The sequence below is a fragment of the Schistocerca piceifrons genome, chromosome 3 (assembly GCF_021461385.2).
Source record: "Schistocerca piceifrons isolate TAMUIC-IGC-003096 chromosome 3, iqSchPice1.1, whole genome shotgun sequence".
In the NCBI taxonomy this organism is placed as follows: domain Eukaryota; kingdom Metazoa; phylum Arthropoda; class Insecta; order Orthoptera; family Acrididae; genus Schistocerca; species Schistocerca piceifrons.
In genome coordinates, this window is record NC_060140.1 from 292,173,968 (window position 1) to 292,199,281 (window position 25,314).

Consider the following 25,314-nt stretch of genomic DNA (forward strand, 5'->3'; position numbering starts at 1 on the left):
GAGACAGGACCCTGTCAGAATACTGGCGTCATTAACACAGCCTGGTAGATAGTTCGACAGTCTCTGATAGACTGTTACTCCACGTATGGCAACAATAGCTACCAACGCAAGCAAGAACTACAGTAGCTATATACGATGAAAGATCAGTTGACAAACTGCTGCTCGCTGCAGACAGAATCTATGAGACGCACGAGCCTACTGCAACAGTCGCAATGACGTTGACAGATGCCACGTACGATAACTACCATTACCAACAAGACCAAACTGATGATATAACAGTAAACTGTGCCGCGGTCGCAACACGACAAACAACAAAAAGTTCAAACGAAATTAGAGATTTAAAAACTGCAATAGAGGATTTACGAACGCAGCTACGCACGCTACAGCAACCACAAGTTATCTTTAAGCGCAAGAGTGACCGGGCTGGGCGTGAAACACGAAATCAACAAGAGGACGAGCGTAAGGTGTGTTGGTACCATAAACGTTTTGGGAGAGATGCTACAAGATGTACATCACCGTGCGCCTACTCAGACAAAAAGGTATGTACAGAAACAGTGCAGTGTTTTCATGTCAGCGACAGCAATCGTCAACACGTATGCCTCCTGCTTCGAAAAGATTGTATGTATCAGACGTACTTACGGGTACAAGGTTTTTGGTGGATACCAGGTCAGACATTAGTTCGCTTCCTGTCAGCCACGCGCCGCACAACGCAAAAGACATACAGCCACGTTTGAAAGCATTGAATAACTCCGGTGATTAACACGTATGGATGTAAAGTGTGCAAGAATGATGTGGGTTTTTCCAAACAGTTTACCTGGTCCTTTTGTGATAGCTGGTATATCAGAACCTATTTTGGGTGCCGATTTTCTGGCACATTTCGAGTTGGCGGTCGACTTACAAGGAAAACATTTGTTAAATCTGACAGACAACAGTGCAATATCAAGCACAAAAGGACAAAGCATTTAATGATATTCAAGCAAGCCTCAGCAAAGCAGTGTTGCTCGCTCATCCAGTTCACTACGCACAGCTAGCTATTGTTGTAGACGCGAGCCAGTCAGCAATAGGGACAGCGCTGCACCAGCGTGTAGAAGGGCAATGGCAACCACTACGGTTTTTCTCTAAAAAGTTACAGACTGCACAACAGAAGTGGAGCGCGTATGACAGAGAATTGTTCGTGATCTATGAAGCAATTCTATACTTCCACCCACAAATAGAGGCTAGACCAGTGACTGTGTTTACAGACCACAAACCCATAACATCGGCTTTTAAAAACACCAGTGATAAGTGCTCACCAAGACAGATCCGTTATATTGAGTTCATAAGTCAGTTCACGACAGATATATGTCATTTAAGAGGCGCAGAAAATTTAGTGGCCGACTGTTTTTCACATATTTACGGGATTTCAGAAATTACAGACAATGATAAACTTGCAGTGGAACAGACCAAGGATGCAGAGCTACGACAGCTGTTAAACGACTCGTCTATAGGTCTGAAGTTCGAGCAAATTCTGGTGCCTAAAGCTGGTATTACACAACGGTCCATCGCGAACAGTACTGGTCTATCGCGACAGCCATCTAGCGGTAGAACAGGTGAAACTACGAAAATTAGCACACACATTATCTGCACACAGGAATAGAGAGCAGTTCTAAACTGCCATCAATCTGCACATGCGCAGTAGGCAGCGATAATTCGCGCATGTGCAGAAGGGTGTACCACAGTGTTTTCTGCAGAAAAGAAACTTTTTTTGCAGTAGACTCTTATATATTAGCTGTTTGTTAAATTATTTTTTTCTATTGATAGCTTCGTATTCTAGAAATGAAATGGAGCATATAATGTTATACGGTGATTTTTGATTTGTATCGTAATGCCTTAGTTTACGAAAGTTCAGGTTTGATTTAATTGCACCTCTTGCTTGATTTCAACATGCCAGAAAAGAGAAACTGGCAGTGAAAGGGAGAAACTCCTTGCAGTTTGCCCCAGTGCGATAGACAAGGACTGCAAAATTCTGAGTATAGTCCAAACTTGGAAAAATAACACAAGGTCACCTAAGTATTGGTCATTTAATGTGTTGCAAATTGCAGTGCATATATCCACAACAACTTTTGAAATGGTGGGCTGTACTATTCTGTGGCTAAAAGCCAGACTCTTAAAAGATTCCCCATTCGCCAGGAAACGTAATGTTACAACCAGCCAGCAACATAACAGGGCGTTCACCGGTATTTTATTAGTGATCTAGGTTGGTATGATCACAAAACATAACCATATAATTCTTACTCTCTGGAAGGTGAGATAGCCTCCCTCATGACTGTGTCACACTTTCTGTTTCCATCTTCTATCATAGACAGCAGCTTCCCGAAACAGGCCATGTCCATCCTAACGAAGTTCCGAAATTCTTGCGGATCTTCGGGCCTCAGTTCTTTCATTAACAGTGAATATATTTCCCTGTCTTCCCCCCTCCTTGTCAGCCAGAGTCGATCCCAACAACGTTTGACTTTTCGTTTTCGTCACCGCTTTGCCCTAATCCGAAGATTTACTGTCACTGCCAGGGCAATAGCTCCAAAAACAAGTGGATCCTCCATGTGTAATATGATGTATAAATGTAAATTTCGATATACATATACCTGTGCAGTCAAGTGTCGCAATATAAAACTGTTGCGTCTTTAATTCAGAACAATACTAACCTACATTAGAGAAAAACTATTACTTAATACATAATGGTAGAAAACAATTTCTTTATAAATAGGAACCTTGAGTTCACAAATAATTTGAACGTATAACGCTACAGGATATCATACAGTCACCCTTGAGTTGCGCGTGGTAGAACGAACGACTTTACAAGACATCGGGACATAAGACATCTATTTTCTTTTCGCACGTACAGTCTGCTGCTGCGCATGCACGCTAGGTATATCCGGCATGGATGGTATAATAGGTCGGAAGTGAACCAGTCTGTAGCTACAGGTATGCACATTAGGGGTACTGGTGCATAGATGTCTGGTTTAGGCACATCATGTAATACGGGCTTCACTCTAAGCTGAAGCTGTGGTGCGACTTTTCTCAAGGCAGACCAAGACCATTCATTTCAGAAATATTGCGCAAGATGGCATTCGACAGTGTCCACACACTATCGCACCCAGGAGCCAACGCTACAATCAAGCTGCTGACAGACCGCTATGTGTCGCCTTCTATGAAAAGAGCTGCGCGCCTTTGAGTGTGTTCCTGCATTCTTTGTCAACAAAGTAAGACGACATGTGCGAGCTGATATTGGAGATTTTCAAGGTACCTCTGCTAGATTCGCACACGTTCACGTGGACCTGGTTGGACCTCTCCCACAGTCAGAGGGTTACAGATATTTGTTTACGGCCATAGATAGGTGCACAAGATCGGCAGAAGCAACTCCAATAGTGATATTTCAGCCGAAACTACTGCGAAGACGTTTCTGTGTATGTGGGTTGCCTGTTTTGGATGCCCCCTTCATGTCACAACTGACCAAGGACATCAGTTCGAATCTACGTTGTTCCTCGAGCTATCCAAAATGTGCGGTTTCTGACGCCACCACACGACTACCTATCACCCTGCCAGTAATGGTATGGTCGAACAGTGGCACAGAACACTCAAAGCAGCATTGTTGTGTCATCAAGAGAGATGGACGGAAGCATCACCATTAGTCTTGTTAGGCCTGCGGACAGCTCACAAACCCGATATTGGTGCATCATTTGCCGAGATGGTTTACGGCGAGCCGCTACGGATTCCTGCAGATTATTTAGTACCAACCTCACTACCTGGATCAAAGGGCCTCACACACTGGGTGCAGCAGCTAAAATTCACACACTGGGTGCAGCAGCTAAAATGTCACTGCACAAATATACGTTGCCCACCACCTTCTCGCCATGGCAACCGTAAGGTGTTTGTACACAAAGACTTATACAATTGCTCTCACGTAATGTTGTGAACAGACTCAGTCAAATCGCCTTTACAACCACCATATACGGGCCCATTTCAGGTGCTGAGTAGAAATAAGCATACCGTGAATATAATGTACAATGGTGTTCCGACAAAGGTATCGATTGAACGTGTCAAGCCAGTATGGGTTTTACTCTCTCCGACCTCTGACACCACGCCTGTGCATCAACACATGAGGGATGCAGAGCATACTGAAACACCGCTCAGTACATCGTCCGAGACAGGTGAATCACCACCACAAATAACAACATCACCGCCCCCGAGACACCCGACGCACACAAGAGCTGGACGTCGAATAAAATTCAAGTATCAAGATATCCCTGGGGCTCCGCGCTTGGGGGAGGGGGAGGGGGAGGGGGGGGGGGGGGGAGGCTGTGTGGCAGTGATATTTTTCATGTCTGGTGCAAAGCGATATCAAAAGTGCGTGATGCGTGAGAGTTTTTTTCTGGTCATGTGTTGTTTTTTATCTTTGCTGTAAGACTATAGAGTCTCCTAGTTTTTGTTACTTCTCTGTTGTTTTTTAGTTTCTTCTCATTGTGAGTTTTTGCGAATAAATATTTTTTCGTTAACACATTATACCGGACGGCTATGCAATTATTTGTTGTAGGCAAGTCGCCTACATAATTGGTGACCTCCTCTGATTAAGGAACTTTAAACCTTTCGTTAGCTATGTTGAACATTAACTGCAAAAGCAATGAACAACGACGGCAAACAATACAGTTCAATAACGGAAAAACAACCGTTTTACTGCATGAACAGCAATAACATAGTAAGTGATAAACTTTTTTTTTCTATTCACTGTTTTGTGGGCGTTGTCAATGTGAAAAAGTTTTGCAAAGGTTTGAAATTATGTGTAAAGTTTCTTGCAAGCCACTGAGTTCTTTCATTCCAAAATAGTGGATAGTGTGCAAAATAGTTATACATTCCAGAATGAGATTTTCACTCTGCAGCGGAGTGTGCACTGCTATGAAACTTCCTGGCAGATTAAAACTGTGTGCCCGACCGAGACTCGAACTCGGGACCTTTGCCTTTCGCGGGCAAGTGCTCTACCAACTGAGCTACCGAAGCACGACTCACGGCCGGTACTCACAGCTTTACTTCTGCCAGTACCTCGTCTCCTACCTTCCAAACTTTACAGAAGCTCTCCTGCGAACCTTGCAGAACTAGCACTCCTGAAAGAAAGGATATTGCGGAGACATGGCTTAGCCACAGCCTGGGGGATGTTTCCAGAATGAGATTTTCACTCTGCAGCGGAGTGTGCGCTGATATGAAACTTCCTGGCAGATTAAAACTGTGTGCCCGACCGAGACTCGAACTCGGGACCTTTGCCTTTCGCGGGCAAGTGCTCTACCAACTGAGCTACCGAAGCACGACTCACGGCCGGTACTCACAGCTTTACTTCTGCCAGTACCTCGTCTCCTACCTTCCAAACTTTACAGAAGCTCTCCTGCGAACCTTGCAGAACTAGCACTCCTGAAAGAAAGGATATTGCGGAGACATGGCTTAGCCACAGCCTGGGGGATGTTTCCAGAATGAGATTTTCACTCTGCAGCGGAGTGTGCGCTGATATGAAACTTCCTGGCAGATTAAAACTGTGTGCCCGACCGAGACTCGAACTCGGGACCTTTGCCTTTCGAGGGCAAGTGCTCTACCAACTGAGCTACCGAAGCACGACTCACGGCCGGTACTCACAGCTTTACTTCTGCCAGTACCTCGTCTCCTACCTTCCAAACTTTACAGAAGCTCTCCTGCGAACCTTGCAGAACTAGCACTCCTGAAAGAAAGGATATTGCGGAGACATGGCTTAGCCACAGCCTGGGGGATGTTTCCAGAACGAGATTTTCACTCTGCAGCGGAATGTGCGCTGATATGAAACTTCCTGGCAGATTAAAACTGTGTGCCCGACTGAGACTCGAACTCGGGACCTTTGCCTTTCGCGGGCAAGTGCTCTACCAACTGAGCTACCGAAGCACGACTCACGGCCGGTACTCACAGCTTTACTTCTGCCAGTACCTCGTCTCCTACCTTCCAAACTTTACAGAAGCTCTCCTGCGAACCTTGCAGAACTAGCACTCCTGAAAGAAAGGATATTGCGGAGACATGGCTTAGCCACAGCCTGGGGGATGTTTCCAGAATGAGATTTTCACTCTGCAGCGGAGTGTGCGCTGATATGAAACTTCCTGGCAGATTAAAACTGTGTGCCCGACCGAGACTCGAACTCGGGACCTTTGCCTTTCGCGGGCAAGTGCTCTACCAACTGAGCTACCGAAGCACGACTCACGGCCGGTACTCACAGCTTTACTTCTGCCAGTACCTCGTCTCCTACCTTCCAAACTTTACAGAAGCTCTCCTGCGAACCTTGCAGAACTAGCACTCCTGAAAGAAAGGATATTGCGGAGACATGGCTTAGCCACAGCCTGGGGGATGTTTCCAGAATGAGATTTTCACTCTGCAGCGGAGTGTGCGCTGATATGAAACTTCCTGGCAGATTAAAACTGTGTGCCCGACCGAGACTCGAACTCGGGACCTTTGCCTTTCGCGGGCAAGTGCTCTACCAACTGAGCTACCGAAGCACGACTCACGGCCAGTACTCACAACTTTACTTCTGCCAGTACCTCGTCTCCTACCTTCCAAACTTTACAGAAGCTCTCCTGCGAACCTTGCAGAACTAGCACTCCTGAAAGAAAGGATATTGCGGAGACATGGCTTAGCCACAGCCTGGGGGATGTTTCCAGAATGAGATTTTCACTCTGCAGCGGAGTGTGCGCTGATATGAAACTTCCTGGCAGATTAAAACTGTGTGCCCGACCGAGACTCGAACTCGGGACCTTTGCCTTTCGCGGGCAAGTGCTCTACCAACTGAGCTACCGAAGCACGACTCACTGCCGGTACTCACAGCTTTACTTCTGCCAGTACCTCCCCCAGGCTGTGGCTAAGCCATGTCTCCGCAATATCCTTTCTTTCAGGAGTGCTAGTTCTGCAAGGTTCGCAGGAGAGCTTCTGTAAAGTTTGGAAGGTAGGAGACGAGGTACTGGCAGAAGTAAAGCTGTGAGTACCGGCCGTGAGTCGTGCTTCGGTAGCTCAGTTGGTAGAGCACTTGCCCGCGAAAGGCAAAGGTCCCGAGTTCGAGTCTCGGTCGGGCACACAGTTTTAATCTGCCAGGAAGTTTCATAGTTATACATTATACAACGTGTACATTACGCAACAAATAGTGTGGAAGTACGGAATAAACACACTGAAGATGGTATAAGCATATTCATTACTTTGAATCATATCACATAGCACATACCAACCATAAAAAGCATTTTCACTTTATGATATAGTTTGGAAGCAAGGAGTAAACCTTTCTCCGAGAATAAATGTGTTTCCCTAATTTCTGCAATGTTCTTCAAATCAATGCATATCTTGTACTACACACATTCAAAAGTAGCCTATGTTCTTCCTCAGGGTTCAAGCTGTCTCCTTGCCAAATTTCATTGAAATTAGTTCAGTGAGCCAGTAATAATAAACGTCATGCATGATGCAGCAGTTTTTCACATATCTCTGTGTTTATGACATCAGATATCCCAAAGTGTGACATACTTCTATTAGTTTTGGAGTTTAGCATGTCAGACAGGCACACAGACAAAGAAAGTTTAATAGTAAAATTTTAAACCAAAATGTCTTTTTTTCTGTGATCCAGTTTTGATGAACTAAAGCATATACGGTGTCACAGAAGACAAATAGACAGCCATGATGGTTTTACACACAGATTATTAGTATAGATTTTGCACAACTAAGACAGATCACTAACAGTTTAATTCTCATACTAGATGGGTGTAATATCTTGAGCACCCACATTCTGTCCTGATACATCTTTTTATTCTGTAAGCCTTCCATTCTCTTCACGTAATGCAGCATTTCCACCTGTCTGATGACATTAAGCTGCAATTTGCAGTATTGTCAGTTGTGCAGTACTGTTAGTGGACTCTGATTGTCCTTCATATAATGATACAGTTCCCAATTTCTCCCACCAAAGGCTCTGGTGTTTCTGCTTAAGGGTGTCCTACCAATCTGCACACAATTTTCACATTCCACTGCTTACAACAAAAGGAAATGAACACAGTTGCTGAAAGTTTGCTATCGAATCATTGTCTCGTTATATCTTTATTATGCTTAGATATGTCTTTAATTGATGTTTAGTGTAACTGTTTTGATGGCGTTTTAGACAGCTTTTTTGTTTCCGTCTTTGGCTTTTCTATTCACCGCTAGAGTAAGTGTGCAAATGTCTCACCCAGAGTGCACTAGACTACGGTAACATAAGTATCACCACCCAGCAGGAGTTTCATGAATGATAGAAGAAAAAGCAAGTGAAAAATACCCATTGTGCAAAATATGTCCTATTACTTTAGTTTCCTTGCTTGCTGACTGCGGCTAACATGCATTATTAGCAAATTTCTTTTCGTGGGGGTATTATACATGAATTTAGTGAGTTTTAGTTTCTTGCGAATACCAGCTGCATTCCACAAATTTGAAAACTACACAATATGAATTCAATGTGCAATTTATCAGGTAAAATTTTGGAGCATGCAATTAGGATGAAAGTGAAGGAACTTGGAGTGCCCAGATTGAATGTAAACATGAATCAAGAACAAAAACAGTTTGAGCGCATGAAACATTAAACATTTGAAGTTTAGACACAAAAATACCAAAAACTATAAGCATGCAATGAACCTAACATACACTGCATTAAGTATCTCTCCAAAATGTGGCTTTTAGTATTCTCTGTTGTGGTAAACTGTCAGGAAATCTGAAATTGCGGATAATAAGCTATCTATAGATTTTATTTTGGAGTTAGCTTTTGATATTATTTAGTAGTTGGTTATAAAACAGAAAGAAGATACAATATGTAACCATTTGGGTAGAGTGTGATATTGCCCCCCACCACTCTCCTGAAATCTTAGATGTGGAGACAAGACTTATCTGTAGTGTAGCCTGAGGTCTAGGTTAGTTCCTATTGATAAATGTTCCCCAGTACAGAAACCACGAGTTGCACCTGGACCAGATCTCATCTTTTCAACCTAAATAAATATTGATACATAAACAGGGAACAGGGCTGAATACCAGCTAACAATAAGTAAATGAATGCTCTAGAAGTATGGGATGAGACCATTGTTCCAATCCTCCAAGATCAAGGTCCCCATGTGCTGTGGACATGTACATTGCACCACCTAGGTTTTCCTACAGTGCAATGGACATTTGTAGTATGAATCCCTAGCCGCTGACCTCTCACTGGTTCAGATGGGTTACTTCCATAACTTGGTAAATAAAAATGTTTTGATTATTTATCATACAACATATGAGCCTCATTGCATGCTGTCACTTGGAATAAACCTCGTTTTGATGTTTTGAATTATTTATGACATATGACTGTTATGACCACAAGGTTCATGATGCACAAGAAAGTGAATAGGTGTCTCACACGTGCAGAATGGAATGAGATATCATTCTGTTCCCAATTTTAAATAAAATGTCGATATCTTATCTACATTTCACTTGCAATGTATGAGCTAAAATCAACCGTACATAAAGTTTACACAAAGCAAACTCTTTAAAATTGTGTGCAATGTTTCACCTTGATGCAGTGTAGTACGTATGATGGCTAATGAAAAGAAATTCAGTTCTTTATGAAGTGATTATGTCAGTCTGTAAGATGTGAAAAATCAAGTTTTTTTCATCTAACAGTTTTTGAAAAATCAGATGAAAATTATTTCATATTGGTCAGAATGCCATCTCTCAGCACAGGCACCAGCATTTGGTGAGCAGTACAGCCATATCAAAAGCCGCCCTCGGCACAGAATATAGTGTGTATGTATGCAGCAGCGAAAAGTATGATACTGATTTCAGTCAATGTAAAATTTTCATTATGATGATAAGAAAACTATTATTTTAATATTTATAGGAGAGGTGATGGAACATGAAACTCCTATTAGGTCAACAAATAATCAGGGACATCTTATTAGTTGTCACTTTTATACATGTACAGTAGGAAGCAGAGAAAGGTAGCATGAATGAGTGCAACATATCTGCAAGAAATGGGAAGGATAAGCACCAGTCTTTTGTGTAATGCTGCCAACAATAGAAATTTACCCTGTGTTGTTGAAAGTTCACAAAAATGAGTTAAGTTGCTTATTCATGGAGGAATTAGGTATGGCAATTTTGTTTGACCAGGAATTGTATCATTACTCATTACAGTTCAAAACAACATAATGCAGCATACAAAGTCACATACCATGGTGTTACAACAATTACTATAGAATACTGTCCAACCACTCAAGTCATGTACGATATATGTGGTCAGTTTGCTGGGTTTTTAAGCTAAAATTGTTATCCAAATCATAAACCAAATAACTGACTGAAAACAGAAGACACAACGATAAAACACAGTTTCAATCAATTCTGTGAAGGTTCTTGACAACTACATTTATTGCATTTATGAGAGCCTGGTTTAAAATTTAAAATACTGGCCCACTACTCTTTCTGAACATTTCATGGAATATTTATATGGACTTCATTATATAATTACCTAACTGTTGACTAATGTTTAAACCCATGCAGAAGAGGCAAAAAGAAGGAGGCTGACAGTGAGAAATAAACTGCATACAGAGAGCTGAATACCTGCTTGGTCTTGAACCCATGATTATGTGAAACACAGGCAGCCAGGAAGTTACATGTTAGACATCCCACATTTCACAAACCAAAATATTCAATGTAGCAATTTTAAGTTAAGAAACCAACAACCAAATTGCAGCAAACATCTATAAAATTGGCAGGGGTACTTTTTTCGACAGCATTCACTGACATATAATGAGCAACGTCTCTCATTGGTATTAATTTAGATATCTGATATTTTTGTTGCTGTATTTTCTTCAAATAAACAGTAGCCATAAAATTCAACCATTTGCTGACAATAGTCTAATGCATTATTCTTCTGTTGACAAAATTAGAAGACATTAACTTTGTAATGTGGTATGAAATGAAGGCTATATTTTAACACAAACATCTGTGCTTAGAAGTCTTTCAAACCAACACTAAGAAAACTATCCATGAAGATGAAATGGGTTTTTAGAGCCACAGTAGCCTAATATTACACAGCTGTAACTAATCATTGCGAGTAAGACCAAATCAGCCCACGTAATTTGGTTAGTCAAGCATGCTAGTGATAAATAACCATTTATTAGTTGTATGTTCATCTATAAAGCTACACATATAAACTCACTGTGGATCACCTTCAACTGGACGTCGATAACAAGGAGGTACATTTTCTTCGTACTTTGCCTTGGCAGTGATATTTCCCACTGACTTCATTCTTTCAACTTGACAGTCTTCCCACCTATCAAGTTTTAAATGTTTTATTTTTGAAATGTGAGCTCCTAGACTGCGGTGAATTCCTGCACAACGAGTACACACAAATATTCCGATGTTGTAAGACGCCCATTCTGGACCTGTAACAAGAAAATGTAAGCACTTAAAAATTGTTCATTTTTCCTGGAAATAGTTTGAATAACAGTGTTAGCTAAAACTATTGTATCTACATCTGCTTTTGAGATTAAAAACTTCGCTAGAATGAAGTGCAGCGGCATCTTTCATAAATCACAATTCCGTGAGTTAGAGATGAAATAGGAGCTCAAGTGAAACTCAATAAACAAAAATAAGACCTATTTCAAGGAAAGTTCTAGCAGAATTTAAATAATTTACAATGTAAATAATGTACTCCTAAATTATTTACAAAAAATATATCTAGTAACATGTGAGTACTCGAAGTCACTACAAGACAAAGGATAGGAACCTCATACCATTAAGACCTATATCTCCAATACTATCATTGGATACTAGATCCCTCACCCTTTTAATCAGCACATAGCGATGAAAATGACAAGGACCATCAGTGTGGGAGGGGAGTAGTGATGCTGATATCCTCACCTTTCACCTCCTGCCTGATAATGTGAGAGATGGAACCAGCTAGTGTTGGTACAGGTGAGCAGGATGGCCCTGGGTGATCCACTGGTTGCAGTGTGTAGCTTGGGACCACACATGGATGGATGGGTGCTGGGAAAGTCAGGATGGTAGGCAGAGTTACATTTTTTTTGACACCCATTATCACTCCATCATACCTTTCTTGGCCCACTGCGGCTCACATTAGAGTCTGGGGTTGCACCACCACCACTGCAAAGGCATTGGTGTGGGAATCAGTGGGGGTGGGTTGGCCTATATGCTCTGGCAAAACTATACATGTCTCAGATACCTTGTGTTCATTTGTTGCTGATTGGTCAAGGTGGGGACACTGTATGTGATAGATGTCATGGGCATAACTGGATCCTATAACACACCAGCCACTCCCATCCTGCCACAACTTTGAAAAGATGGCGGCCGCAGAAATTGGTAACGATTTATTGAAGCCACTCCACAACTCAGCTGGTGGTGTCAGCCCAGACTTGGTGGCTTGCGTGACAGTAAGGTGCCTGTCAGTACGAGCTGTGGGCTCACAATGTCTATAGGTATCAAGGAAGCTGGTGATGGCATCCTCAGATGACATGGTTTGTACAGAGTTCCACTTTGAGTCTTAAGTGTGATTTACCATGCCCCCCCCCCCCCCCCCCATCTTTGAATTAAGTGCTTGGTGAAAGGGAGCATGGTCATGTGTTCTGTGACACTGTGTTGGCAGAACTGTTGTCTATAAGCCTGGAGGCCATTGCAAAAACTGAGACCAGTGCCCAGATTACAGCTGTTGCAGAGTTTGCTGGACAAGCATGCCTTTTATGAAAACTTAGAGGGTGTGTAAACCATATGTAACCACACTGCTCTTTGAATAGAACTGACAAAAGCTAGATGATATCTCCCATGGTTGCTCAAATTTATGCCAAGGTGAGAAACAATGTGCCACAGTCGTGTTCGGCACAGTGTGACAGGACCAGACTGCATGTCCTTCTGTCTTGTCGATTCTGGACCTCTTTCACAAGCTAGTGCCTTCATTCTGGACATCTAGTGCCATGTGTGAAGAAACGAGAGAATATGGAGCAGAGTAATGGCATTCTTCTTCTTCTTCTTGTTTCATCAGTGGAATGACACCATCCACAGTATTGAAGTGATGATGTAAAATAATATTTGTACTGTAGAGTGGTGCCTTGTTGCAGCTGCTATGAACACACTTGTTGGATAAATGACATTATCCTATAGATAACTGGTTCCTGCCTTGTGGCTGAGCCTACCTCATTTTTCATGACTGAGAGTTAGTCTACAGTTTGGTGTAGTTGCCATCATGTGTAAAGCACTAAGCCTCACAAAAGTCGAACTCTTTGTTGTGGTCCACTGGTAGAAGGGATAGGAAGTCTGCACTTACACACTGTGTGTTGGACCTGTAATGAATATTGTAATAGCTAATGTACAGGGCCCATCATTGGTGGCCCTATGCTGCTCATCTGGGGAGCTTTTTCATGGGGACCAAACAGAATAAGCAGTGGATTATTTTCCATGATTAAGTGGAACTTTGCATTATAGAGATACAAGTGACTTTTTAACTCCTGTGAATGATTGGCAGTGCCTCTTATTCAATCTGGAATTAATTACACTGTGCATCTGTTGAGATGTTCTAATAAAAACATGATTGATTGTTCTGTACCACTTGCATTTATATGCAACAGCATGACCCTGATGCTGTGCTGTGTGCACTAGTTGCTAGAGTGATGCACTTAATGGTTGGAAATGTTTCCAGGTGTGGTGCTGACTGCGTACATTCTTTTTAGTCACAGGAATGCTTGTTGACATGGATGATGCATGATATATTGGCCATAATAGTTTAGTTTACTGAGGAACAACTGTAAGTCTTTTCTGTTCCTCAAAACTGACAGATTGTCTAAGGCAGCTACATGTTTCACCATGGGCATGAACCATTTTTTAAGTAAGATGTGTCCTAGGTAGTAAGTGCACTTGTGAAACTGATAGTTTAACCAATGTTCAGCCAGTGGTCAAACAATTCTTATTCCCATGTAGGCCTCGGTACCACATCATCATCATCTAAATAATTAGTACAATTAAGGATGTCTGAATGAAACGATTAAGATACCTTTGGAATATAGCAAGCAAAATTGCTACTCCCAGAAGCAAATGACCGTATTTATACATCATCTGCAAAATTGATTTTGGAGAATACTGGCCCTGAAATAACTTTGCAAGCACCTCCTCTGGTTATGATAATGAATAAAGATCAATAAAAGATTAGATTATATGTACATCAACACTTTAAAATCATCACATATGTGGACTGATCTGTTAGGTTTTTTCAATAGTAACTATTGACGTCACCCAGTAGCCAGCCAATATGGGTGTGATAACCTAAAGGGCATCAGATAGATTATATAATGGTAAGAAAGAGATTTAGGAACCAGGTTTTAAATTGTAGGACATTTCCAGGGGCAGATGTGGACTCTGACCACAATCTATTGGTTATGAACTGTAGATTAAAACTGAAGAAACTGCAAAAAGGTGGGAATTTCAGGAGATGGGACCTGGATAAACTGAAAGAACCAGAGGTTGTACAGTGTTTCAGGGAGATCATAAGGGAACAATTCACAGGAATGGGGGAAAGAAATACAGTAGAAGAAGAGTGGGTAGCTTTGAGGGATGAAGTAGTGAAGGCAGCAGAGGATCAAGTAGGTAAAGAGACGAGGGCTAGTAGAAATCCTTGGGTAACGGAAGAAATATTGAATTTAATTGATGAAAAGAGAAAATATAAAAATGCAGTAAATGAAGCAGGTAAAAAGGAATACAAACGTCTCAAAAATGAGATTGACAGGAAGTGCAAAATGGCTAAGCAGGCATGGCTAGAGGACAAATGTAAGCATGTAGAGGCTTATCTCACTAGCGGTAAGATAGATACAGCCTACAGGAAAATTAAAGAGACCTTTGGAGAAAAGAGAGCCACTTGCATGGATATCAAGAGCTCAGATGGAAACCCAGTTCTAAGCAAAGAGGGGAAAGCAGAAAGGTGGAAGGAGTATACAGAGGGTCTATACAAGGGTGATGTACTTGAGGACAATATTATGGAAATGGAAGAGGATGTAGATGAAGATGAAATGGGAGATACGATACTGCGTGAAGAGTTTGACAGAGCACTGAACGACCTGAATCGAAACAAGGCCCCGGGAGTAGACAACATTCCATTAGAACTACTGACGGCCTTGGGAGAGTCAGTCCTGACAAAACTCTACCATCTGGTGAGCAAGATGTACGAGACAGGCGAAATACCCTCAGACTTCAAGAAGAATATAATAATTCCAATCCCAAAGAAAGCAGGTATTTACAGATGTGAAAATTACCGAACTATCAGTTTAATAAGTCACAGCTGCAAAATACTAATGCGAATTATTTACAGACGAATGAAAAAACGGGTAGAAGCCGACCTCGGGGAAGATCAGTTTGGATTCCGTAGAAATGTTGGAACACGTGAGGCAATACTGACCTTACGACTTATCTTAGAAGAAAGATTAAGGAAAGGCAAACCTACGTTTCTAGCATTTGTAGACTTAGAGAAAGCTTTTGACAATGTTGACTGGAATACTATCTTTCAAATTCTAAAGGTGGCAGGGCTAAAATACAGGTAGCGAAAGGCTATTTACAATTTGTACAGAAACCAGATGGCAGTTACAAGAGTTGAGGGACATGAAAGGGAAGCATTGGTTGGGGAGGGAGTGAGACAGGGTTGTAGCCTCTCCCCGATGATATTCAATCTGTATATTGAGCAAGCAGTAAAGGAAACAAAAGAAAAATTCGGAATAGGTATTAAAATCCATGGAGAAGAAATAAAAACTTTGAGGTTCGCTGATGACATTGTAATTCTGTCAGAGACAGCAAAGGACTTGGAAGAGCAGTTGAACGGAATGGACAGTGTCTTGAAAGGAGGATATAAGATGAACATAAACAAAAGCAAAATGAGGATAATGGAATGTAGTCAAATTAAGTCGGGTGATGCTGAGGGAATTAGATTAGGAAATGAAACACTTAAAGTGGTAAAGGAGTTTTGCTATTTGGGGAGCAAAATAACTGATGATGGTCGAAGTAGAGAGGATATAAAATGTAGACTGGCAATGGCAAGGAAAGCGTTTCTGAAGAAGAGAAACTTGTTAACATCGAGTATAGTTTTAAGTGTCAGGAAGTCGTTTCTGAAAGTATTTGTATGGAGTGTAGCCATGTATGGAAGTGAAACATGGACAATAAATATTTTGGAAAAGAAGAGAATAGAAGCTTTCGAAATGTGGTGTTACAGAAGAATGTTGAAGATTAGGTGGGTAGATCGCGTAACTAATGAGGAGGTATTGAATAGGATTGGGGAGAAGAGAAGTTTGTGGCACAACTTGACTAGCAGAAGGGATCGGTTGGTAGGACATGTCCTGAGGCATGAAGGGATCACAAATTTAGCATTGGAGGGCAGCATGGAGGGTAAAAATCATAGAGATGAATACACTAAGCAGATTCAGAAGAATGTAGGTTGCAGTAGGTACTGGGAGATGAAGGCGCTTGCACAGGATAGATTAGTATGGAGAGCTGCATCAAACCAGTCTCAGGACTGATGACCACAACAACAACACCCTCCATTTCCTACAATATTTGTAGATCTGTTTGAGCCCCTCCATGCACTGCACATGGGATCATGCACACTTGGTAGATGCACTGCTAACCTTAAGGTTTTAAAGTAATATGCACCTTAATATCTTTTCCTCACAAGAGTGTGTTCAAACAACTGTGTACGACTAGTGTAAAATTTTTCCAAATCACTTAAATGGGGTTACTGCACACACACACACACACACACACACACACACACACACACACACACTGATGTTACTTGGTCACTGATTTGGAACTCTAATAAACTGAAATCATATAGTCCAAATATGTTAGTTGCTGTTGGTAACTACCAGCAGTGTAAGTATCTATTTCAAATGCTTGCTTATTTGTAGGACCTCATCAAGTGATGGGCCTGAAGATGATGCTGCTTTCACATTAACTTGTTTAACTGGTATCAACCTGACAATATAATCATAAATTATATATTGTGCATAAGACACATTGCAAGATTCACACATGAAATTATAATGGCTGTAAGTCTTGCAAATAGGAATGAGCAAGAGGAAGGAAGGAAGGAAGATTTGAGTTTAACACCCTGTTGACAACAAGGTCATTAGAGATGGAGCACAAGCTCGAACTGAACAAAGAAATGGGTTGTGTCCTTTCACTGGAACTGCCCTGGATTTTGCCTTATTTGATTCAGGAAAATCACTAAAAATCTACATCTGAATGGCTGCATGGGACTTTGAACCACCATCCTCCTGAATGCGAGTCTGGTGTGCTAACCATAGTGCTGCCTCACTCAGTCAGCAAGAGGCTGTAAATTGTGAAACAATTGTGTAAAAGGCTACTGGGAGTAAGCAATATAGCACACTGACAAACTGGATCAGAAATCGCACTTGCAATACAAGACAGTATGAAACGCCACGAATAAATGGTTTCTTTGATTTGTTGAGGACAGCGAATGGGGAAATGTTACTGACACTATATGATGACCTCTGTTGATCCATTATGGCCTGGGGACATTGGCTGGTAAGTACTTTTCAATTCAATAAACTTTACCAACAGCTGTACACTATAAGATATTTTATTTTATTTCAAAAGTAACCAGTTTCGGCAATTCATTTTGTCATCTTCAGGCTCCTGCATAATAAAAGAGTATACATGTAGTAACATCATTTTTAAGCTTAAGCGGCATTATGATTACCTGTCACTTCTTGTAAACTGGATTTTTATTCCCTTATATTACTACAGGTATACTCTTATTATGCAGGGACCTGAAGATGGCAAAATGAATTGCGGAAACTGGTTGCTTTCGGAATAAAATAAAATATCTTGAAGTATACGGCTGTTGGTAAAGTTTATTGAACTGAAAACTATCTGATGATGTTCCTTGCCACCAATTTTCTATAATTCATGACAGAAACACTTGCATTTAGTGACCTGTGAAGAGCACCAAAGCTGCATAAGTCACAGGCTGAAATAATCAAATCATGGTAGCACAAAATGCAGAGCTCAGGTAGACAAGCCAGCAAGTGTTAGCCAAGTACTGCCCTAAGCAAGTGGCTTTAAATTTTCCTGCAGCTCTTCAAGCCACCCCTTACTTTCCGTATGTGAAACCTTCGATTGTGTGCCATTATAGCTCCAGGCCCTGATGGAATTCCTGTCAGATTCTACATTGAATTTGTGGGTGAGTTATCCCCTCTTCTAACTACAATCTATTGTAGATCGCTTGAACACAAAACTGTGCTCAGTCCTTTGAAAATGCCACTGGTCACACCCGTCTACAACAAGGCTAGATCGGAAATACGGAAGCGTCCGATCCCACCTGTCTGCTTTGATCCATGACGTCACAAATATGGCGGAAACGACCATAAACCACGATTTCAATATGGCACATATAAAGTCCTTACGTACACATTATAAAGACGAAAATACATCGAAAAACAAACACACACACGTTCCACAAAATGCCTAATGACACTAACGGGACAAGTGTGGGAAATTGGGGGTTTTTGGGTGGAGGCAAACTAATTATAAACAAATTTAGACACCCACCCCAATACAAAACCACGCAACATGACAAAAAAAACAGCATCACAAAACACAATATCATCTGGAATCGGACAGTTCCCTTGACCTAGATAGCTCAACAGCAGCTCCCGATCCCATAAATTGGGATCAAACACTTCCCTTGACCTATATAGCTCAAAAACATCTCCCAATTCTAATACCAGCATTCACAGCCACACACTGGGATCGAACACTTACCCTGACCTATATAGCTCAACAGCAGCTCCCGATCCCATAAATTGAGATTGAACACCTCCCTTGACCTATATAGCTCAACAGCAACTCCCGATCCCATAAATTAGGATCAAACACTTCCCTTGACCTATATAGCTCAAAAACATCTCCCAATACCAATACCAACATTCACAGCCACACACTTCAATAAAACACTTCCCTCAACTCCTACCACACAACACATACACTAAAAACAAAACAAAAAAATAAAAACTTACCACAAAAAAGTTCCGGTGCCACAAACTAGGTTGGACACCACAAACACACACACACACACACACACACACACACACACACACACACACAATGAAAAAATACTCAACCAAAAGACCCAACCCACCCACACCTCACCCCCCCCCCCAACCAAAACAACCTCCCCCCTCACCCCAAAATAAAAAACCCACAAACAAAAACCAAATGCAACATAAAAATATCTCAATCACACACTACAACTCAACAAAATAGATCCTCCACGACTAAAACACAAACCAACACACTCCCTACCCCCCCCCCCCCTCTCACAAACACTCTAACACGAAATAAACCACCCACCCCACCCTGAGCCACAGCCACCCACCCACTCATCCAAACCACCCTAACTAACCACTTTCGGCCTATACATTTTACTAACAGCCCGTAAAAAAAACCGAAAAAACACAATAGTCCTCAGGGACACACTTCCGCCAACAGTACTCATCTAAATGAGACTGAAGGTTGGAAGAGCACCTCTTCCCCCTCCCAAGAACTGACTTAACAGCCCCCAACATCCCCTCTATTGTATTTGTGCAAGCCCCTGTCTCATAATTTTTGAACTCCAAGCTATGGTTAATGACTAAATGATTGAATCCCCTCTCACCCAACCCCCTCTATGAAGAAAAAGCATCTGAAACTACTATGGACCACGGTTCTATGTACTCCTCAATTAACCTCACTAATTCCGCCTTAGACCTCCCTTCCACAACCCTAAAAACACATTCAGAACACCCACCCCCCCCCCCCCCGGAACAACAGCCCCCCACACCCAGACACCAACCACAGACTTACACCTCCTATACTTCCTTTTCCCAAACTGTGACTCATCCACCTCCACAACAACCGTATGCCCTCCAACGTACCCCTGTACTTAATAAACTCAGAACACACTTCACGGCAAAAAGAAAACCAATCAAGCACACTCCTCTCACTCACACCAGTCTCATGCGTGCAAAAACTGTGTGGGGCTCTATAATAAAAATAATAAGTCACCAGTGCAATCTCGCACATGCCCAACCTAGGCTTCTCGAACCAGGAACCACACCGTATGGAACGCCAAATGTTATCCTTTCGACAGCGCCACATATAACCGTCTCTGGTCCAAGATGCCGGAACTTTAGCCAACTTCATTTCTTCACCACAAATAGAGCACTTCATGATCTCCGCAATTAAACCAAACAGCTGTAAAAACTTTATCAGTTCCAAAGCAGTGTTTCCCATCATTTCCCGCAGATGCGCACTATTAATTTTATCCTTCATATCCATTCCTGAACAAAAACAACAACCGATTAATTTACTAAAATTACCACATGACCTACAGCGGACAACACTAAATTAACCTTCACACAAAACCACTAAATCGTTAACTCACTGAAACAAAATCCACTACAAACACAGCTAACACTCGAACAATTCTGTATAATGAGCAAGACCAAACTGAGCCCATTACACCACACAAGCGAAAGCCCTGAACATACCACCAGAGGGCACAACAAACCACAACACGACGACATCTACAAACACGCCACACTCACAAACCAAACTCCGTGCCGTCTTCACGTCACACACCACAACACCCTTACATCACGGGTCAAAGCCGACGGGTGGGATTGGATACTTCTGTCGACCCGCTAGATCCACAAAACTACCATCCACTATCCTTGATATCAATTTGTTGTAGAATCTTACAACACATTCTGAGCTCAAGCAAAATGAGGTACCTTAAACATACCGACCTCCTCAATGTCAACCAGCATGGATTTTGAAAACACCGACATTGTGAAACACAACTTGCGCTTTTCTCATACTTGCTTTGGATCAAGGCAATCAGGCAGATGTACTATTTCTTGATTTCCAAAAAGCATTTGACTCAGTACCACGCCTACACTTACTGTCAAAAGTATGACCATATGGGATATCAATTTAAATTTGTAACTGAATTGAGGACTTTTTGGTAGGGAGGAAACAGCGTGTTATCTTGGATGGAGAGTCATTATCAGAAGTAGTTAACTAACTTTGGGTGTGCCCCAGGAAAGTGTGTTGGGACCCTTGCTGTTCATGTTGTATTTTAGTGATCTTGCAGACAATATTAATAGTAAAATCAGGTTTTTTTTGCAGATAATGTAGCTGTCTATAATGAAGCTGCATAAATATTCAGTCAGATCTTGATAAGATTTCACTGTGGTACATAGATTGGCAACTTGCTCTAAATGTTCAGAAATGTAAAATTTTGCATTTCGCAAAATGAAAAAAGTAGTATCCTCTGACTGTAACCTCAATGAGACACTGTTGGAATCACCCAACCCGTACAAATACCTGGGTGTAACACTTTGTAGGGATATGAAATGGAATGATCACATAGGCTCAGTCGTGGGTAAAGCAAATGGTAGACTTCAGTTTATTGGTAGAATACTAGGGAAGTTCAATCAATCTATAAAGGAGATTGGTTACAAATCACTCAGGTGACCAGTTCTGGAATATTGCTCAAGTGTGTGGGACCCATACAATATAGGACTAACAGGGGTATTGATCGACTACAGAGATGGGCACGATGAATGGTCACAGATTTGTTTAATCCATGGGAATGTGACACAGACATACTGAAGGAACTGAACTGGAAGACTCTTTAAGATAGACGTAAACCATCCAGAGAAAGTCTACTAAAGTTTCAACAACTAGCTTCAAATAATGACTCTAGAAATATACTAAAACCATCTACATATCACTCACATCGTGAGGAATCATGAGGATAAGATTAGAATAATTCCTGCATGTGCAGAGGCATTCACTCATACTTCTCATGCTCCATATGTGAATGGGACGTATTCTCTGCCACTCACCTCAGGGTGTTTTGCAGAGTGCAGACATGGATGTAGATCAGTAGGATAAATGATAAGCAAAACCAAGACCAAGTCATCGAATGCCAAGTCTATAGCAACAAGAGAGAAGTTCATAAGTGTAATCCAAAATAAGAGCACCAGGTCATTGTACTGGAACTATAATGGCACAAATCAAAAATTTCACATAGGCCTATACAGAATTTTGAAGGTGTGAACTCAGATACTGCTAAGGTTTAAGCCTCAGAATTGATACTGGCATTGTAGGAAACTAATATGCAACCTGATGAGCTCCTATAATAATGTATTTTCTTTTTTATAAGTATTTCACTAAAAGTTCATAGTCTTATTTGATGACTGTGTTATGTCTGTTCTTTGTATCCTACCTGCTAGGTACACTTCTTTAGCTAGATCTCTTCTGTTTAATGATTCTCAGTTATTTAATACAATTTTATAGTCAACACTACTGAAAGCCTTAGAGAGATCTAACAATATGCCTGTGATATACTTATCCTTCCCACAAGCATCAACTATCACTTTTGAAAATTCTACTATGGTTTATTCTGTAGGCCCCTACCTCTAACACTTCATAACACTAACTGTAATGCACCTAGAAGTTTGTACTCATTTAAAAAGTGCATTAATTTGTCTTTTATAACTGATTCTATTACTTTTGACAGTGATTAGAGAAGGAAAACTGTCTGTTTTCTATACTTTCTGCATTGCCTTCCTTCCTTGCTCCATTTTCCAGCATGCAGATGTATATTTCATCTACACCTGTAAACTTCTTGTTCTTCAGTGTTTCTTTACTGCTTTACTGACTTCACACACTGTGTCATCATTATACTTAGTGCATATATATTTACAAGTGGTTTATTTATTTCTGTAATTTCTCCACAATATGGGAAAATTGCTGATACGCAAAGTTACCTAGCCGCAGTGGATCATTTATTACTTGAGTGCCAAACCTCACATATACACTAGACCCATATGATGAAGAGCACCTCGGCAACTACTAGTGAAGAGTCAGAATGTTGGTAGTGGAATGGTACCCTATTCTTCTTCAAGAACTAAAAGCAGAGAAAGTAGTGATGCTGGATGCTACGGTACGGAGTGAAGTCAACATCCTACCTCATTCAAAATGTATTCCACTGAGTTCAGGTTGGGGTTCTGGGCAGTCCACTTCATTTCAGGAATGTTATTGTTCATAAACCTCTGCCCCATCAATGCTGCTTTATGACAGGGTTGCCATGCTGATACAAACAACTGTCATCTCTGAACTGTTCCTCTGCTGTACACAGTTCACAATGCTTTAAAATATGTTCATATTTTTCTGCATTTAGCGTTTTATTAAGCACAATTAGAGGACCACACTGTAACCACAAAAAACATCCCCATAACATAATGTTGGCATGCAACATTCTGCATACATTTGCCAAACACAAACCCTTCTATCAGACTTTCCTATTACATAGCATGATTCGTCACTACAAATCATTCATTTCAAGTCATCCGCTGTCCACTTCAAGCACCATTTAGCATTGGCTACAGAAATGTGTGGCTTATCAGGAGCTGCTCAACCATTATACCCCATTCTTTTTAACCCCGTATGTACAGTCATGATGTTATCTGGACTGTTGGTAGCATTTTGGAACCCATGATGTTTCCTTGCACTAATTTAATGTGACTTTTTACAACCACCTTCCACAATGCTCTGCAGTCACAGTCAGTAAGTACATAAGGTCTGTTGGTGAGGGTTTAGCTGCTTGACACATCTCTCATTATAAAGACATGTTTAAATATCCTAGTACCAATGCTTGGGCACCAGACTTCAGTAGGAACAGAAGACCAAGTGCTGTAATGAAGATAGCTTGCTGGAACAGCAGTGTTTAAGCACATGCTCCTGCAACTACAATTTTATATTCGTCAGTTACAATCTAGCAATAACTTGGACAATGACAAAATCTTCTAATCAATTCTTGAGGAACTACAGAAAATGCTGGAAAGTGAAGACTCCACAGGTAGCCTGATTACGGGGGTTGTGACATGCAAATTACTACTAGATATTTTCTTGGTTTCATAAAACTTCGTAAGCACCGGAAGTATCAGTTTCCTTTTTTCTATTAGCAGGAGTTGGTGATAGCATGAAGACAAGTAAAAACGCATTACTCACCACACCCGGGAGTTTCGTGAACATATAGAACATAATATGAAACACGATTATAAGCATAGTCGTACACGTCCAGTAAAGAAGAGTGTCCTTTCATTTGCACTGACTGTTCACAGCACGGATGAAGAAACGTTTAATACTTAAACTTCTGGTTACAAAACGTTTATAAAATTATTACGCGTAACTTAACATGGTACATTATCATTTCCGCTTTTAACTCGTAGCACTAACAACTCATACATCTCTAAACGTGCGTACCTTTACTCCCACAGTCAACGCATTCACCATTTCCTGGTCGTTTCAGTAGCTCTAGCAGCAACTTCTCATTTCTATCCGCCATAACCACTTTTCCGTGTTTACTGTTTGTTTACTAAACACTGTCAACGACTACCATTGAAACATACAATTCTGCACGAACATAACATCTTTGCTTACGAGTCGATTCGAAACATCTTTCGCAACAAATTTCGCGTGCAGGCCAGCCTGTAACCACATTGTGTCGCCACAATTGGCTGCGTACATTAAATCTGTAGACCAGACAATTACACAAACCTTGAATTTGCAGCTTTGAGCAAAATTGATCAGATCTGTGGGCGCAGATCACAACTGTACAGGCAAATCATAGCTTGTAGACTAGAAATAGCCGCAAATCTAGCGCACGATACCCGCTTTAGTCAGCTGTACGATCGGTCTGGTGTTTATCGTCTTCTCATGTCCACTGTTTTCTAAAATGGCTGTTAAAGTAGGGGGCTTTGTTACCAATATTGTGGGAAACGTATTCACTGGGTGGGGGGGGGGGGGGGTGATGTTGTGGGGAGAACAGAAGAGGCTCCGTTCTGGAACTGCACAGTATGCGGCAGGAACATTTTCACTAGCAGGAAGGGAAATTTTGTAACTTTCAGGCGCAGTTGAAGGAAGCAATGGAGGAACTGATCAGGATCAGTGGGGTAGAGGGGAGGGGAGTGATTGAGATCTGGCAGGGAGAAAGAGAACATTAAATGAGAGTATGATTTTCAACACCAAAAACAGGCACTACAACTACCAGAGGTCAGTGGAGAAGAGCCTCAGGTAGGATCAGGAGTAGGAAGTATGTGACACACTTCAACTAAGATCAGGAAGCCCATGAATATGCAAAAGTGTTAGGAAGAAAAAAGTGCTGCTGCTAGGTAGTAGCCATAAGCA

At 41.4% G+C, this 25,314-nt stretch overlaps 1 protein-coding gene and 1 non-coding gene across 2 annotated transcripts in view; both read right to left on the reverse strand.

Moving 5' to 3' along the window:
* The window catches only part of LOC124789558 (arf-GAP with dual PH domain-containing protein 1-like), a 133,194-nt gene extending 108,671 nt beyond the window's left edge, over window positions 1-24,523 (reverse strand). The window contains exons 1-2 of the mRNA XM_047256962.1: window positions 24,391-24,523; window positions 11,222-11,447 (exon numbers count right to left, since the gene is read on the reverse strand). Of these exons, the coding sequence (XP_047112918.1) occupies window positions 11,222-11,447; window positions 24,391-24,472 (308 nt within the window). The 5' untranslated portion in view covers window positions 24,473-24,523. The remainder of the gene's footprint in view (window positions 1-11,221; window positions 11,448-24,390) is intronic.
* Window positions 5,560-5,634, reverse strand: Trnas-cga. Its single transcript has one exon. It is a non-coding gene; the product is annotated as a tRNA-Ser (tRNA).
* Window positions 24,524-25,314: the final 791 nt, after the last annotated feature.